The sequence below is a fragment of the Tachypleus tridentatus genome, chromosome 12, assembly GCF_004210375.1.
Source record: "Tachypleus tridentatus isolate NWPU-2018 chromosome 12, ASM421037v1, whole genome shotgun sequence".
NCBI classification, from domain to species: Eukaryota; Metazoa; Arthropoda; class Merostomata; order Xiphosura; family Limulidae; genus Tachypleus; species Tachypleus tridentatus.
The window spans coordinates 76377614-76395951 of record NC_134836.1 but is presented as its reverse complement, the minus strand read 5'-3'; the positions used below and the strand labels follow the sequence as shown (position 1 = coordinate 76395951).

Genomic DNA, 18338 nt, shown 5'->3' with positions numbered 1-18338 from the left:
ATTTAATCATCTTTGTAACTAGCAAAGGTATAAACCAGTAAACATTTTGTTCCCTAAGTAGTTCAACCTCATTGTTAAATCTAGGATTAAGTTATACAGTGAGCATCAGAAAATTCGGCAATATTTCATTACAGCTGTATGCAAATATCTGGTGACAATTAAAAACTAGAAAAATGATAGATGAGGTTTTACTCACAGAAACTTGGTTACATGAATAAGCTGAACTTTACATTAACGTACAAAAATTTATAAATATAACAAGACAAAAAAAAGGACAGGTTTATACATCGCCAAATCTTTCTAATCGCTTCTTCTTTTTCTGAAAAAACCAAAAGAAAAACAAACTTCTCTGGAAAAAAAATTGGATAAAATAATAAATGATGAAAAGAAAAAAGAACAAACAATCTATGAAACATGATATAGATATATCTAAAATAAGCACAGAACACTAATAAACATGATGTAGATATATCTATAAGCACAGAACACTAATAAACATGATGTAGATATATGCAGAAACAGTGAGATATAGATGGAATACATGTGCAAAACTATAAAGTGTAAATGAGATATATGTAGCATACAATCAAGATATACTAGCTTTATTAACAAAAGAATATATTTAATTTTGATAATTTTATAATTTTTTTCAATAAATGTCACCTAATCATTCTGAAAAATAACCTTTGAGATCTCACTTTACAATGTGGGTATTATTCATGAATAATTCTTTAAAGATTACTTGATAATTACAATTTGATTTAATTGCAGTTTAATGAACTGGTAAATCATCACATCTTCACCATACATGTTTATATTGAACTGGTATGTCATCACATGTTCTTTACCATACATGTTTATATTGAACTGGTAAATCATCACATCTTCTCTACCATACATGTTAATTAATATCAAACTGGTATGTCATCACATCTTCTCTACCATACATGTTAATATTGAACTGGTATGTCATCACATCATGTTAATATTGAACTGGTATGTCATCACATCTTCTCTCATATGTCATCACATCTTCTCTACCATACATGTTAATTAATATCAAACTGGTAAATCATCACATCTTCTCTACCATACATGTTAATATTGAACTGGTATGTCATCACATCTTCTCTACCATACATGTTAATATTGAACTGGTATGTCATCACATCTTTACCATACATGTTAATATTGAACTGGTAAATCATCACATCTTCTCTACCATACATGTTAATATTGAACTGGTAAATCATCACATCTTCTCTACCATACATGTTAATATTGAACTGGTAAATCATCACATCTTCTCTACCATACGTGTTTATATTGAACTGGTAAATCATCACATCTTCTCTACCATACATGTTTATATTGAACTGGTAAATCATCACATCTTCTCTACCATACGTGTTTATATTGAACTGGTAAATCATCACATCTTCTCTACCATACGTGTTAATATTGAACTGGTAAATCATCACATCTTCTCTACCATACGTGTTTATATTGAACTGGTAAATCATCACATCTTCTCCACCATACATGTTTATATTGAACTGGTAAATCATCACATCTTCTCCACCATACATGTTTATATTGAACTGGTATGTCATCACATGTTCTTTACCATACATGTTTATATTGAACTGGTAAATCATCACATGTTCTTTACCATACATGTTTATATTGAACTGGTAAATCATCACATGTTCTTTACCATACATGTTTATATTGAACTGGTAAATCATCACATCTCCACCATACATGTTAATATCAAACTGGTAAATCATCACATCTTCTCTACCATACATGTTAATATCGAACTGGAAAATCATCACATCTTCTCTACCATACATGTTAATATTGAACTGGTATGTCATCACATCTTCTCTACCATACATGTTAATATTGAACTGGTATGTCATCACATCTTCTCTACCATACATGTTAATATTGAACTGGTAACTCATCACATCTTCTCTACCATACATGTTAATATTGAACTGGTAACTCATCACATCTTCTCTACCATACGTGTTTATATTGAACTGGTAAATCATCACATCTTCTCCACCATACATGTTTATATTGAACTGGTAAATCATCACATCTTCTCTACCATACATGTTTATATTGAACTGGTAAATCATCACATCTTCTCTACCATATGTGTTTATATTGAACTGGTAAATCATCACATCTTCACCATACATGTTTATATTGAACTGGTATGTCATCACATGTCCTCCACCATACATGTTTATATTGAACTGGTATGTCATCACATGTCCTCCACCATACATATTTATATTGAACTGGTATGTCATCACATCTTCTCCACCATACATGTTTATATTGAACTTGTAAATCATCACATCTTCTCTACCATACATGTTTATATTGAACTGGTAAATCATCACATCTTCTCTACCATACGTGTTTATATTGAACTGGTAAATCATCACATCTTCTCTACCATACGTGTTTATATTGAACTGGTAAATCATCACATCTTCTCCACCATACATGTTTATATTGAACTGGTAAATCATCACATCTTCTCCACCATACATGTTTATATTGAACTGGTATGTCATCACATGTTCTTTACCATACATGTTTATATTGAACTGGTAAATCATCACATGTTCTTTACCATACATGTTTATATTGAACTGGTAAATCATCACATGTTCTTTACCATACATGTTTATATTGAACTGGTAAATCATCACATCTTCTCCACCATACATGTTAATATCAAACTGGTAAATCATCACATCTTCTCTACCATACATGTTAATATCGAACTGGTAAATCATCACATCTTCTCTACCATACATGTTAATATCGAACTGGTAAATCATCACATCTTCTCTACCATACATGTTAATATCGAACTGGTATGTCATCACATCTTCTCTACCATACATGTTAATATCAAACTGGTAAATCATCACATCTTCTCTACCATACATGTTAATATTGAACTGGTAAATCATCACATCTTCTCTACCATACATGTTAATATTGAACTGGTATGTCATCACATCTTCTCTACCATACATGTTAATGTTGAACTTGTATGTCATCACATCTTCTCTACCATACATGTTAATATTGAACTGGTATGTCATCACATCTTCTCTACCATACATGTTAATATTGAACTGGTATGTCATCACATCTTCTCTACCATACATGTTAATATTGAACTGGTAACTCATCACATCTTCTCTACCATACGTGTTTATATTGAACTGGTAAATCATCACATCTTCTCCACCATACGTTTATATTGAACTGGTAAATCATCACATCTTCTCCACCATACGTGTTTATATTGAACTGGTAAATCATCACATCTTCTCCACCATACGTGTTTATATTGAACTGGTAAATCATCACATCTTCTCCACCATACGTGTTTATATTGAACTGGTAAATCATCACATCTTCTCCACCATACATGTTTATATTGAACTGGTAAATCATCACATCTTCTCCACCATACATGTTTATATTGAACTGGTAAATCATCACATCTTCTCCACCATACATGTTTATATTGAACTGGTAAATCATCACATCTTCTCCACCATACATGTTTATATTGAACTGGTATGTCATCACATGTTCTCTACCATACATGTTTATATCAAACTGGTATGTCATCACATGTTCTCTACCATACATGTTTATATCAAACTGGTAAATCATTCTATCTTCTCTACCATACGTGTTTATATTGAACTGGTAAATCATTCTATCTTCTCTACCATACATGTTTATATTGAACTGGTAAATCATCCTATCTTCCCTACACATACCAAGTATAACACTAACCTCTTCACTACTACCAGAAGTGCTACTTCCAAACTTCTTCTTTCTTTTCAGCATCCTTTCTCTTTCTTCAATCTGGTGAGAAAATGTGGAAACCAAATGATCCATGAAAAGGTACTATTGACACCACATATAGGTTACTTTTTGTTACGTACATATACCATACTGTTTGGAATGTTTTCTTCAGTGTAGATCTCTCTTTAAATGTTAGATTTGTAACATTTCCTTTTCATCACCTGAGGTTATAAACTTAAGGTCATTATAAATCTCTACCTTCCAAAAATTTAGTTATTTTATCACTGTTGCAGTGCTTAAGGTCAAAATAAATACCTGATGCATTTCATATTAAAAAGTACAACAGAGTGAATGTTTAACTAAGAAAAAATACTTTCGAAAAATGTTGGGTATTTTATCACCATTTTTCTGCATAAAAAATGTACTCATCAAAATAGTTTTTGTAGAATTATATTATTTATAGTAAATAATAAACCACATACAAGGGCCCTTTGTTACTAGTACTTTTATTTTCATAAAAAGATACAGTCTTGTACTTCGTATCAAATAAACAGTTGCCATTGCTGTGCGACATATTACAACAGTTGCCTTTGCAGTGCAATGTATTACAACAGTTGTCTGTGTGGGGTAATGAATTAAAACAGTTGTCTTTGTGGTGTGATCTATTCAAACAGTTTGTAGTACACCTACAGTTTAAATGTTAAACCACATTACACTTCATTTTATCCAGAAAAGTTAAAACTTAATGAAGAAATAATATAAAATAAATAAGGCTTGTATAGTGAAGCACAATACAATGTTATTTATACTCTGACAAATATGGTGGTATTGTTGATGATCCTTCCAGCAGAGTTGTATTAATACAGCAATTTAAAAACAAGATAATTTTATTTTATATTGTGTTGTTTGGTATTGATAAGGCTTGTCTTACATTACAATTCTATAAATAAATAGTCAACTCTTGTGTGAGTATAGTCAACGAGTTTGTTTGTTTTGAATTTCTCACAAAGCTACACGAGAGCTATCTGCACTGACTGTCCCTAATTTGGCAGTGTAAGACTAGAGGGAAAGCATCTTGTCACCACCACCCAGCACCAACTCTTCAGCTACTCTTTTACCAAAGAATAGTGGGGTTGACCATTACATTATAATGCCCCCATAGCTGAAAGGACAAGCATGTTTGGTGTGACAGAGATTCGAACCCATGACCCTCGGATTACAAGTCGAGCGCCTTAACCACCTGAACATGCCAGTCCTGTTTTGGAAGGGAACAAAAATTCTTTGTATCAGAATATCAGTGTTTCATTTCAGAATATACATTTGATTTAATTTAACTGAGAGTATTCACCTCTGTGGAATCAGCAGGTAGCCCAGTGTGGCTTTGCTATAAGAAAAACACATACTATGTGCAACAGGTTTGATTTTAAATTTTGTGCAAAGCTACACTAGGGCTATCAGCGTTAGCCATCCCTAATTTAGCAGTACAAGGCTAGAGGGAAGGCAACTAGTCATTACCACCCACTGCCAACCATTGGGCTACTCTTTTCCCAATGAATAGTGAGACTGACTGTCACTTTATAATGCCCCCATGGCTGAAAGGGCAAACATGTTTGGTGTGATGAGGATTCGAACCAACTACCCTCAGATTACAAGTCTAGTGCCTTAACCACCTGGCCATGCTGGCCCTTAGCCAATGTGAATTCAATTTAAAAGTTGTAATTTTTTGTAGAAGTAAACATCAGAATTTACTTCTTCAGAAAGTAAAACAGCAAAAGATTAGTAATTTTCAAAAACCATTAATACTGAGTAAAAAGTATTTAAATGCTGTTAAAGATTAATGTCAAAAGTTTCAGCTGGAAGTATAATGTAATAACACTGATTATAATACCATAAAGAACCACACTCTACATTAGAGAATTATGAATGCAACTCGCATGAATAAACTGTTGCTCTGATACAGTTTCAACCAAGCATAAAAATCAAACAAAATTGAGATTTGTATTTAGTCAAAAGGTTAGAATTCTGAACCTACAATAAAATACTTATTATTTTGAATGTACGTACTTGTTTCATTGCTTCCGATACTGATTGACCAAATCTTTCAGCTCTATTTCGAAGTTTTTCTAAATCTAATACCTGAACACCAGAAAAAAGAACTACATACTAAAAAAGTAAAAACTCATGGTTAATCAATGAAAAAACACTTAAACACTGCTAAACACTTGTTTAATGAATGTTACTTTCACTACACAATAAAACTTACAAATATGAAAACATTCACTTAGTTGAATTTTACACTACTGAAAGATATTAGTTTCTTTGTATTGGAATTTTTATACAAAGCTACTTGAGGGCTATCTAAACTGGCCATGCCTAATTTAGTAGTGTAAGACCAGATGGAAGGCAACTAGTCATCAACCACCCATGGCCATCTCTTAGGCTACTCTTTTATCAATGAATAGTGGGAGAGACCATCTCATTATAATGCCCCCACAGCTAAAAGGGCAAACATGTTTGGTGTGACTGGGATTTGAAACTGTGTCCCTCAGATTACAAGTTAAGTTTCCTAACCACCTGGTCATGCCAGGCTGCAAGACAATAGAGCTTCAAAGTTCCAATAATAAAAAAATATATTGTACTTAAAACAAAATGCAATTTATCACTTTTACAAAGAAAGTTTATCTGTTTAAATTTTCAAACTTTCTTAAATAAGAAAAGTGAAATAGCAATCAGGAACCTTTTTATACATCAAAATTTGTTTTTTTCCAAAAACTTTATAATTACAATAATTTGTTTTAAAATTAACAAAATCTTCAATGTTGCCACTTTTTATTTAAAAGATTACCTAATGCAAATGTTAAAATCAGATTTTTTTTACATTTATATCTTTGGAAAATTAACAAAACTACAGTTGCATGTATAATTTTTTTTCATATTATTTATTACTTATTATAAATGGATTTTCTTAACACACAAACACCCTGTTCATATAATTACTATAAACTCCTCTGTTTCAATAGAAAGATGGAATTAAGAAAATTTCAGTTTACACATTTATTGATTCTTTTGTTAATTGTAAATTTTTAAATCATTTTCCTAATAATTTTTATCATTAGATAAAAAAACTGATAGGTATCCGAAGCATTTCACTGCTATATGTTTTGAAGGAGCAAGTTTGTGTTTCATTATCCTTACTGTATTATGTACAGAAAAAAGTAAGACATTATTAGATACTGTCACTTTTTTTCCAGAAGTTGGTTTTAGCTTCACATGATCAGTCCATAACTACAAATGTGTATATGTACCCATGCACAAAAAGTATAAAAAGACTGTATAAAAACTGTCAATTTTGGTAGATGTCTACTTACAGAATATCTTGATGAACTCAAGGTTTCCACATTCCTTGATGTTGTAACATTACTTTTGTCTGTGAGGCCAAACCTAGGAAAAAGAATATTGATAAGTTAAGAAAAATACAACTTTAGCTGTGAAATGACCTACGAATACAGTGTGAACCAAGGAGACACTATGACTAAATCACAAACTAGTCTAACTACATGTAAACCAGTAATACAGTGACTAAAGTGTGAACCAAAAAGACATTATGACTAAGCCACAAACAAGATAAAACACTGACTAAGAACTGAGAAAGTATTATTATTACAGAAATATAAAATGTATTTAGTAAGGAAGGTACATATAACAAACATTGAACAAATTATACTAAACAAAGGGATGTTTTATGCAGTTTCCTTAGTATCATAATAAAAGAACCCCATGAATAAAATTCCACCTCCATAGATGCTAAATGGTTCTATAAGCTTTCAAGCATACTAAATGAGGACCAGTGCATTAATGAAACAAGTAATTGTGTATTAACCACACAATCCATATATTAAATGAGGACCTGTATATTAACCACTCAATCCACACAATTGATTATACATGAGGACCTGTGTGTTAATGAAACAAGTACTTGCATATTAACCACATAGTCTCTATATCAAGTAAATGAGGACCAGTGTATTAAGATGCACACATAACCAAATAAATTTACAGTTGTTGTAATTGATTATACTGTAAAGCACTTTTACTCATGGATAGAGATATTGACATAATGAAAATAAAGTAACACAATTAAATCAGAAAGTAATACGCTACATGTGTGTTCTTATATGCATATGTCAATAAAACAAGTACTGCTGTAATTTAAAAGAAATCATGTAAGTGCCAACAGCTGTGTATTAACCACATGACCAATATATTAAACAAATTAGGAACTTTATATTAATTATGTGGCCCATACACTAAACAAATGAGGGCCTGTGTATTAATCACATGATCCATATATTAAACAAATGAGAACATTGATGAGGTATGGAATAAAAGTTGTATTATGGTTACATTTTTTATCATTGCATAACTCCTTTATAATGTAATTTTAGGAACACTAAAAGTATGTGTAATATCTCATTTTTTCACAAATCAAACATTATGTACAGCCTTTTACATTTTGCCTGCTCTTTAAACACTCGACAAGTAACTTGTAAAGTAAAACTATAGTTTATACTTAACAACTAAATATTTTTAAAAGTTTTACTTACAGAAATAAAATATGGAAAACAGTGACATGAATGTGTTAATTATTTCATGATACAACAATGAAAAAATTATATTTATAAATTATGAAGGTGACAGTGCTCCTATCAAATAACAAACTTATAATATACAGCTATTTGACCTTTACTAATCATACAAAAAATATATGGACATAAAACATTATTTTCAGATAAACACCTGAGGTCACAAAGTTTTATCTGATCATACCTACCTTTCAGCTCTAGCTTGAAGTTTGTTGATAACATTTGCTGCACTAAGTTTGTCCTTTCCTACAGATAGCCTCTGATGAGGTATAAAAATAAAATTTGTTACAATACGTTTTGTTTGAGCACAAAACTAAAGACCACAACATTTCTTAGAAATGAAAATAATTTTTGTATACATGCAAGTGCAAAATATAATAAAGACAAATTAAAAACAACTACAACCAACTCTTAAACAGCTTTATAGGATTCACACAAGTACTCTCAGCTATATATGTATACATTAATGTCATTCTGCATTCAACTATAAAAGTAATCTTAAATTATTAATAAGATCTGTCAGAAGTACGAATTTTTTTTAAAACTTGTTTTCACAGAGACAAAATGCTAGAACAATCCATTTGTTCTACAAAACACAAACAAAGTAGAAAACAAGTTTTAGAATGTTGTTCTTATTTGTGTGTGTGTGTAAATTATGTAGTCACACATTTACAGACATGAAAAACTTGTACACAAAATGTTGAATATCAAATTTTGCTATTTTTTATTAACTTATTTAATAAAAATCTAAAAATCGAACTTCATCACTTGTTTTAAAATTTTACCAAACCTTATATTTGTTGGACAAGGTGCTGAATAACTAAGTCTTTTTCTGTGTTTCTTAATCAAAATGCAACTTATCCATTGAAACAAAGTCAATAGCAAATCAATTCTGTTTGAAATATTACATCTAACACACTTAAACGTTTTTGTATATATTCTATTTACAATTGGCAGTCAAACTTTACAAGAGTTTTACTGTAGATAAAAGATTGTTGTTGTTCTTGTTGTTTTGAATTAAGCACAAAGCTACACAATGGGCTATCTGTGCTCTGCCTGCCACGGGTATCGAAACCCGGTTTTTAGCGTTGTAAGTCCGCAGACATACCGCTGAGCCGCTGGTGGGCTGTAGATAAAAGAAATATAACAATATTGTTGCATTAATCTAAATAAGTTTATTTGTGTGTGTGATGGTTAGTTTGTGGATCAAAGAGGTACCTATATTTGCATATATACTTTTGGTTTCAGGTATACACAGCTACCAATTTTAGAGCTTTGTGTACTTGTATATGATTCAGACTTCCACAGCTTAGAAGTTTCAGGAACATGCATTGCTCCCTATAAATATACATTGAATGCTCTTCTTGCTAATGAACAAATGTTATTGTAAGAAAAGAAAAAAAACAGGCAAGGTATACCAGTAGAACTGAACTTGAATACTAGATCATGCAAATTTCACACTTGTTTACTCATCGTCTAATTAAGTAATTTTTTTAAATATCACAACTAGTTTGTAAGGAAAAGTTTTAAGAACCAGTTGATTATACAGAAATATAAAAATGTTACAAACAAAGTTTAATACTGTGTGAAAACATATCATGAATCTCACAAATGTATGAATAAGTATAACAGGAAACTTAAGAATGTGTGAAAAACCTATTTTAAGATGGGAAAGAATGCTGAAAATTTTTTAACAATAATTATACAAACATTTGATAAGGTTCAATAAACATGTTTGTTTTTATCATTTCTACTACACAACTTATACAAAGACTGATTAAGGAACTAATTTATTAATTCCAAATTAATAGTATTTTTTTATGTATTATCCAGGAGAAAACTTAAGGAAATATTTCCTTTTTTTATTAAAGTTTGTAATCAATTAATTGTATTTAATTTTTTTGTATTGCTAGAAATCATTTGTGTGGAAATTCTTGCTTATTGAATATAATTACATTATTTCACAGCAAAACAAGTGCTACATACACAGGTTTATCCAGAGAAGGCTTAAATTATAAAATCAAAATACTGTTACAAATTACTTGTAAAATCATAGAAATTAATAATATCCTGTGATATACAAGTATTTTTACTAAAGGTAAAGATTACTTCACACAGTTTTTACACTGTGTGTGTGTGAAATGTACTTAAACTGTATGGTGTACTAAATTTATGTAAAAATAAAAATTATGATTTTAAATATTATAGCAATGTCTTACCTAAACAAAATTACGTAATGCTATCACATTACATGCTGTAGTTTATCCCTGTTTAAACAAAAAGGAATACTCATTAAATAACAAATACATTTTAACAGCCATACAGTATCATAGACAACTTGTAAAATTAACTTCTACACATGATACATTTAATGATAAAAGTTTTGAGTCTTGTTCAAAAAACATTCATTACTATTTTTCATTTGAGTCTTAGGACTTGTTATACTATACATGATAACTGAAGTTTGGTGAGAATCAGAAGTTGTTGTACTACTTGTGATAACTGAAGTTTGGTAAGAATTAGACGTTATAGTACATTTGATAATTGATGTTTGGCGAGAATCAGAAGTTATGGTACTACATGTGATAACTGACGTTTGGTGAGAATCAGAAGTTATAGTACTACACGTGATAACTGATGATTGGTGAAAATCAGAATTAGTAGTTCTACATGTGATAATATGTTTGGTGAGACAAGTAAAGATCACAGTATAAAATGTTTAAAATGTTTGTACAAAACTGCACAAAAGTTTTGAAGAACTGTTTATAATTCTAGACTGATCAACCAGAGGGAAGAAAGCCAGTCAACAGCAAGACCTACTCACTCTTGAGATTTTCCTATCTGACTAAACAGTGGATTTGATTATCATTCTTATATTGTACCAATAGCCTTAAAGTGCAGTGTGCTTTCTTTTGGCATAAACCACAAACTCTCAGATTCACAATCTAATCTTACTAAACATTAGTCCAGACCAAGTCCAACACAATAAATCAAATTCAAGTTACCTTTAGTAGTCATTATTTACCTGGAAAGTTTATTAAGGGATAAAAATATACAAATACCTTTTCTGGAATGGAATTGTTTATAGATGTAATGACTGCTTTCTTCTTTAGATCTTCAGCCACACTCTTCTCAGAGGTTTTTACAGGTGTCGTCTGTTGTATAACTGGTTGTGAAATTCTAATCACTCCAGTAGCCTTACTGGATGTTTTATCAACTTTTGTGTTGTTCATCTGTTGCTTAGGGCTTGGTTTCACCTTGACAATGGGTTTAATCAGAATCTCCGTTTCTGATTTTGTTACTGCACCAAATATCTCTTCTTTGTTAACACTCCTGTGATCTTCTGTTGGTTTTGAGTCCTCACCAGACAAGTGCTCATCACCAAGAACCTCATCTTCATCCACCTCATCTCTTGGCTCTGTTTGGTCTACATCTGCAATGTAAAAATTATTTTTTACATTCATAGATTTAAACTGTACCAGTGATGAAGTACCTGTAACAAATTTTGAAAGAACAAATACATAGATTGTTTAATCATAAAGGAGCTTAAATATGTTTCATATAATACTAATGAGAGAGTAAGTAACATCAGTCAATTCTTATGAAGTTTACATATATTTTAAAGCCAAATCATAAATCATTAGTTAACCCTAAAACAGCAGGAACGTTGTAGGTGCAGCATCAGTTGCCGATGACTGCCATTTAAGAGTTAATCTAATCTATTTAGGAAATGGTTTGTCACAAAGGGGGTAGGATATAAACACACACTTTGTAACAAATGAACTAATGCAAAAAATATTGTCTTACAATTAGCAACACTTTGTTTCATAAAAATAACTTCATCCTAAGCATGTGCATTCTAAGAGAAATCACATTAAATTTACTGGCTATGTATCTCATCATACAAAAAATATCTCATATGAAACTTCAGAAACATTCTTCAAAATGTAAGAAAACTAATTTTAATGTTTAAAGACAACTTGAATGAGTAGCAAGGAATAGTTTAGTTCAAGTTTAATGAAGTTGCTTGTACTAATCTTCATTGTTATCCATTCATGTTGTCTCTTAAATTTTATGTCAGTCACAAAGATACACAACACAGTATTTGTTCTATGCCAACAAAAATAAAATAAACATTTTCCAAGTCTTATTTCTCAAAAATGGAAGAAATATGTTCTTTATTTTTATAAATAAACTAGTTGCTAATCATGTACAGGATAGTTCTGAAATTATTTACAAATGTCAATGTTTACAGCAGAATAGATAAACAACATTATAGAATAAATTAACATTTAACATCACAAAACCTTCAAAATTTTTAATACTGCCAAAATCAAATCAAAGGAAGATTAAATGGTTTATTTATCTACAAAACCATCTCTAAATAAATGATGGTCAGATAAATTAACTTTATTCATTTCCACCATGTTAAATGATCAGCTATTCGATAGGTCTTGTAATCCTTCCACTGTTTTTTAATCTAATGATTAACATCATCAAAACAGAATTTTGATGTCAGTGTTATCACTCCTTCCCTCTTTTGTTAATCAATGTACTTAGCTTAAACACCCTGTACATACATAGTTTAGTTGTTACAAATAGTTTTTATATAATCACTTACACAGATTCTGGAAATATACAAAATATCTACCTTTTTTTTACATCCTTCTCCACTTAGTAAGTCAGGTAAATATAAGATGGAATAAACATTTCTATAGGATAAAACAGGTTAAACATACCCTTTGATAGATGCATGGCTTCTTGAAGCCTCTCAATTAGTTCATTTTTGTTGCCTGTAATAGCTAAGCCTCTTAATTTCAATTCCTTTCTCAAATCTGCCACCTAAATTAAACAAGTTAACTTGAACACAGGATTTTTGGCATGCATTTCTGCAATATGAAACAACAATAAAGCATTTTATTGTAATACACAAAAATTCTAACTTTTACTGCCCATCATTCAGCAAAATAATACCCCATATAAAATGCTAAAAATATTTTTAAAATGTGTGTATACTTTCCCAGTATTGTACTTGCCAAATAATGAAAACACAAAGAAAAATGCATTTTAAATTTTGGTTTATGAATTATCAAGTATGTTTATCTTTAATCCACATATCAATTTTATAAACATTAAAATGACAGAATGTCAGTTGATTCACGATAGCCGTCACAACGTAACCTAAACAAAGATTTACTCAGTTGTTCACATCTGTATACTAAAAAGGTTAATTTAAACAGTAAAAACCACACATTAAGGCCAACTATCATACAAATTCATAATGCTAACCAGGGAATAGTTACCTAGTACAAAGATGGACTCAAATTCCACAATTATCCAACTTATTCCTTCAACCAATTAAACAGGCAACCCACTGGCTGATTATACAAGCTCCAAATAACCTTGAACACTTGAATCATGCCCTTTCTCAGCTACACATACAAGTGTATGTACTTGCACTTATTAAACCAAGCATTGTTCCATTAGCTTGTTTCTGTAACATTACCTTCATGCCCAGTATTTCTTACATTTATGTCAGTCTTTCTTAATGACCCTGATGAAGGATGTACAGGAACTTCAGTATAAATGAAGGTTTCATATTACTTTAGTCTCTAACCTATGTAACACAATACTAAACTTAATTTTAAAACAACCTCCTTAACTTACATCTTAAATATTTGTATTACAATTTCTTATAAAATTCAATTCAACATAAGGCAGTAGCAACATGAAACCATTTGATCCTTCAAGGCTATTCCTGTCACTCATCTTTGAGTAAAAGTGAAAACTTAAACCTTTTCTCTTCCTTTTTTTTTTTTTAAAGAAAGTGTCGATGCCCCCTTCAAACAAAGTGGTATTCTCCATTACTGCCAACAGTTACTTATTCCATAAGCCAATAACTTTGTTATAAAAATAAAACTGCTTCAACATGAGAATGGCCTATCTTTTACAAATCTTAAACTTGTGCCTTCTTGTCTAATTGCTTTCATAATATAGCATGAACAAATCAGACCTTTGTCATATCATTCACCAAGATAATTCTCTAAACATCAGCAAGATCATCACTTATCCCTCTTTTCTCAACAGAAAATAAGAACCTGTAAACTAAAGGTGGGAAACTAGTGGATTTTGATATTTAATTGTTAGACTTATCAGTTGATGACATTCATCTAGTGACTAACTAATCTCATGGGAGACTGACAGTTGGAAAAATCAAATATAGTAATTATTTGGAAACAATAGTTTCAATTTGTTTTTGTAAGTCCTAACACTGCTAAATGGACAACCATAAATTAATGAAACCTAATAATTAAAAAAATCGTAATGACAAGATTTCAACTAGAGAAATAGTTAGAATAATGAAGAAATTAATTTTGATTAATTAACTTTCATAACAATATTCAATATTTTGAGAAAATAACCCTTTCGTCCATGTAGCCCTCATCTGAACCCTTTCTAATAAGTCAATTTCCTTTTTTAGATAAGGAAACCAAAACTTTACACAATATTTTAAGCAAGGCCTAACAAGTAGTTTGTACATTGAGAATTACCTTTTGACTAGCATGTCTATAAAGACATTCTGTAATTCTATTAGTTTTTCTACTAGTGCTGAACACAGCCTTAATAGTTTGAATGACTTATTTGCCACTGTGATAAGATCCTTTATTTTGGTCATGCTACTAGGTGGAATCTTTTCTATATTAAAATTGTGCTTTAAACTATGACCAATACAAATGTATTATCTTCCACTTAATATAATCAAAAATAATTTTCCAAATATACATCCATTAACTAACTGACTGAAGTCATTTTATAACATCTAAACACACAGCAAGACATATGCAAGCTTAACATCACCAGGAAACTTTATTTGTTAAATATACTTGATCATATCATTAACAAAAATAAAAGTAAAGCCCATAATAATGACCCCTGAAGTGCTAGTAACAATGGTCCAATTTGACATAATTTTGAAGAAAATTTTGTTTTCTCTTATTCAAAGAGATCTTCCCTAACCCATATAACATTTTCTTACCTGGTACCTCATCAATATCACAAGTTGTTCAGAAACCTAATCACACCAATTTTACTTTCTATCCATCATACAGATAACAAGCAAAAATATTAAGTGCAGTGAATTTAAGCAACTTAAGGGTAGGCTTTATAAATAATTAAATGATCAGTGCTGAATTTCAGTTTGTTTTAAATATGGGACAGCAACTTTGAACTAACAGTCCCCCCCCTCCTTTGTTGTCCTGCAAGTATTTTGTTATATTAACTACAGTTATTCTATTTTATGGTATTGCAATTCACGTGATGACTTTGCACTTCTAAAAACATTTCCCACTACACAAGTAAGTCTATCTCAGTATCTGGTCTGTGATTTCTAGGACAACTAAAAAAAACAGGAGTAACATTCACAGTTCTCAGAAATCTACTTTAACTATTCATCTATCCACACGTAAGAGAATATTATATTATGACTTGGTCCTACTAAAATATTTTCAATAGCCTAAAAATATCAAAAGTACAGTAATAAACAAAATAAAGACTTCATTTCAAAAAAATGTATTTGCATAATAAATCTTAATAAAAACGAAAATATTAAAATATATTTTAGTTTAAAAGGCTTGCAAGATATTTTGTCTTATTTGGCTTTAGAGAAATATAGACAATGGATATCTTTTTCCTCATGATCATCAAGAACGAAACAGTCCTTTACTGTAAAGTGTTAGTTATTTTATAATAGCATATAATATTTTTCAGCTGCCACATAAAGATTACTAAATATTGCAGCAATATTACTATGATAAAGTTCATTCTCTTACAAAAAAAAAAAAAAAAAATTAAAGTAATGTGAAACCTTCATGCCTACGAAATCAGATGTTTCCAATAACGCTTCATCACCTGTTTCTTCCATTACCCTTTAATATTAGTAATGTTAGTACTTTAGTGCCATCTAGGCAAGAAAGTAAATATTCTTTAAATTTAGCATTTTTAATGTTAAAAAACTGCTATTAATTGTAATTTAAAACATTGACATGTATGATAAAATCTTAATAATAATGATGTTATTATTGTAATAACTATAATAAAAGTAAGCTTTTCAAATACAGTTTTATTCTATATATCACAAAACTAACTTCGATTGTTTAAACTAGACAGATCTTACAATGATTTTTACTATTATTATTTCGAAAGTCACACTTCAATGACAAGCCAAAACAACTGATGAAATATTAACATTTATTTTTTGTTACTAGTACTTGAAACCGACAGTACTTAATAAAACACCGTGATTAGAGAATTCACGAGTTAGGAAAAAAAAAGACAATTGTGTATGCCACAAAAACTTCATTTATTAACTACTATGGTTTCGCCAGTAAAGGCATCATCAAGTACACACCATGGTCATCAATTAATAAACACTATTTTCTAACGTACAGTTGCCTTTGCTTTTATCATCAATTCTGTAAGACTTACTTTTTCATTTATTATACTGTCTTACCGTTTTACGTTATAATTTAAAGAATTATTATGATAAAAACAGCTTAATTTAACTTAAAAACTAACTGGTGTTTAACTATAGCATTGTTTTGTTTGTTTCTATTTGAAATTTCAATTTGAACCTGCTTATTAATATTAACTTTCGATCAGAGCTCGCTACCTACTTAGAGCGAAACTTTAAAGGAAACAATCAACGATAATTGCTGGTGAAATATACTTTTCATACTTCTAAAGATTATAATGCATTGTTTCAACAATGGACACTCTTTCAGTTAGCGATATTTTTGGCTATAATCCTAATAACATCTTATTAGATTTTCGGCCAACGTAAGAAATTTTAGTAAGACCAAAGTAAATGTTTTAAGTTAACAATACAAAACAATTTTTGTAGCAAAAGTATAATAATAAACAATAAACAAAATTAAAATGTAATCAATAGTAATCAATGCTTTAAAACGTTTTACTATTACTCTAGACAAATATCCCATAAACTAAAGTGTAGAAATGAAAGTTTTAAAAGTTCGTGTACCTTGCTAAATATCTAAATATATAATCTATAGCAAGAATATTGTTAAATTTCACACAGAACTACATAACTTGAAGCAAGAATACTGTTAAATTTCACACATTACTGAGTATATTTTGTGTTAAGTTTGCATAATAAAGTCAATTATGAAGAATGTGTATTGGTTTGCGAGCTCTGTTCACAAAAAATTATCAAAACGAACATATCCAGTTCATTTAATAGCTTGATAATATTAAATGTTAGAACATGGCTTTTTCAGAATATATTTACTTGAAACGTTCACAACTTCAAAGATGAAATTTGTTGTTTTTTTGTTTTTTTTTCGCAAAGCTACGAGAAGGCTCTTTGCGCTATCCATCCCTAATTTACCAGTGTAAGACTAGAGGGAAGGTAGCTAGTCATCACCACTTACCGCCAACTCTTGGACTACTCTTTTATCATGGCCTGGCATGGCCAGGTGGTTAAGGCACTCGATTCGTAATTTGAGGGTCGCGGGTTCGAATCCTCGTCACACCAAACATGCTCGCCCTTTCAGCCGTGTGGGTGTTATAATGTTACAGTTCATCCTATTATTCGTTGGTAAAAGAGTAGTCCAAGAGTTGGTGGTGGGTGGTGATGACTATCTGCCTTCATTCTAGTCGTACACTGCTAAATTAGGGACGGCTAGCGTAGATAGCCCTCGTGTAACTTTGCGCGAAATTCAAAAACAAACTTTTATCTAAGAAAAATGGGATTGACTGCACATAATAATACTCCACGACTGAAAGGGCGAATCCTCAACTCTCAGATTACGAGGGCCTCAA

General features: G+C 30.5%; 1 protein-coding gene across 13 annotated transcripts; it reads right to left on the bottom strand.

The window, feature by feature from the left end:
- Positions 1 to 174: 174 nt before the first annotated feature.
- Positions 175 to 16460, bottom strand: LOC143233680 (uncharacterized). Of its 13 annotated transcripts, none has more exons than XM_076470181.1 (9): positions 16366 to 16443; positions 13805 to 14055; positions 13241 to 13343; positions 11564 to 11934; positions 8690 to 8760; positions 7227 to 7299; positions 5923 to 5994; positions 3847 to 3918; positions 175 to 349 (listed from the first exon to the last, which is right to left on the bottom strand). In XM_076470181.1, the coding sequence occupies exons 3-9, from the start codon at positions 13254 to 13256 to the stop codon at positions 281 to 283; spliced, it is 744 nt and encodes a 247-aa protein (XP_076326296.1). In that variant the 5' UTR covers positions 13257 to 13343; positions 13805 to 14055; positions 16366 to 16443; the 3' UTR covers positions 175 to 280. The 13 variants fall into 13 exon arrangements, with proteins under 13 accessions (XP_076326296.1, XP_076326294.1, XP_076326283.1 ...); XM_076470179.1 differs by having other exon boundaries at positions 5923 to 6021; positions 16366 to 16442; XM_076470168.1 differs by lacking the exon at positions 13805 to 14055 and having other exon boundaries at positions 5923 to 6021; positions 16366 to 16460.
- Between the last annotated feature and the right edge of the window lie 1878 nt (positions 16461 to 18338).

Excerpts from the sequence above, each read along its gene's own strand:
- LOC143233680 (XM_076470168.1), bottom strand. The coding sequence starts at position 16,422 with ATGGAAGAAACAGGTGATGAAGCGTTATTGGAAACATCTGATTTCGTA. Across the intron at positions 7,300-8,689 it reads CTTCAAGCTAGAGCTGAAAG|GTTTGGCCTCACAGACAAAA; the intron begins GTAGGTATGATC and ends TCTTTTTCCTAG. Across the intron at positions 3,919-5,922 it reads TATCGGAAGCAATGAAACAA|ATTGAAGAAAGAGAAAGGAT; the intron begins GTACGTACATTC and ends TTTTCTCACCAG.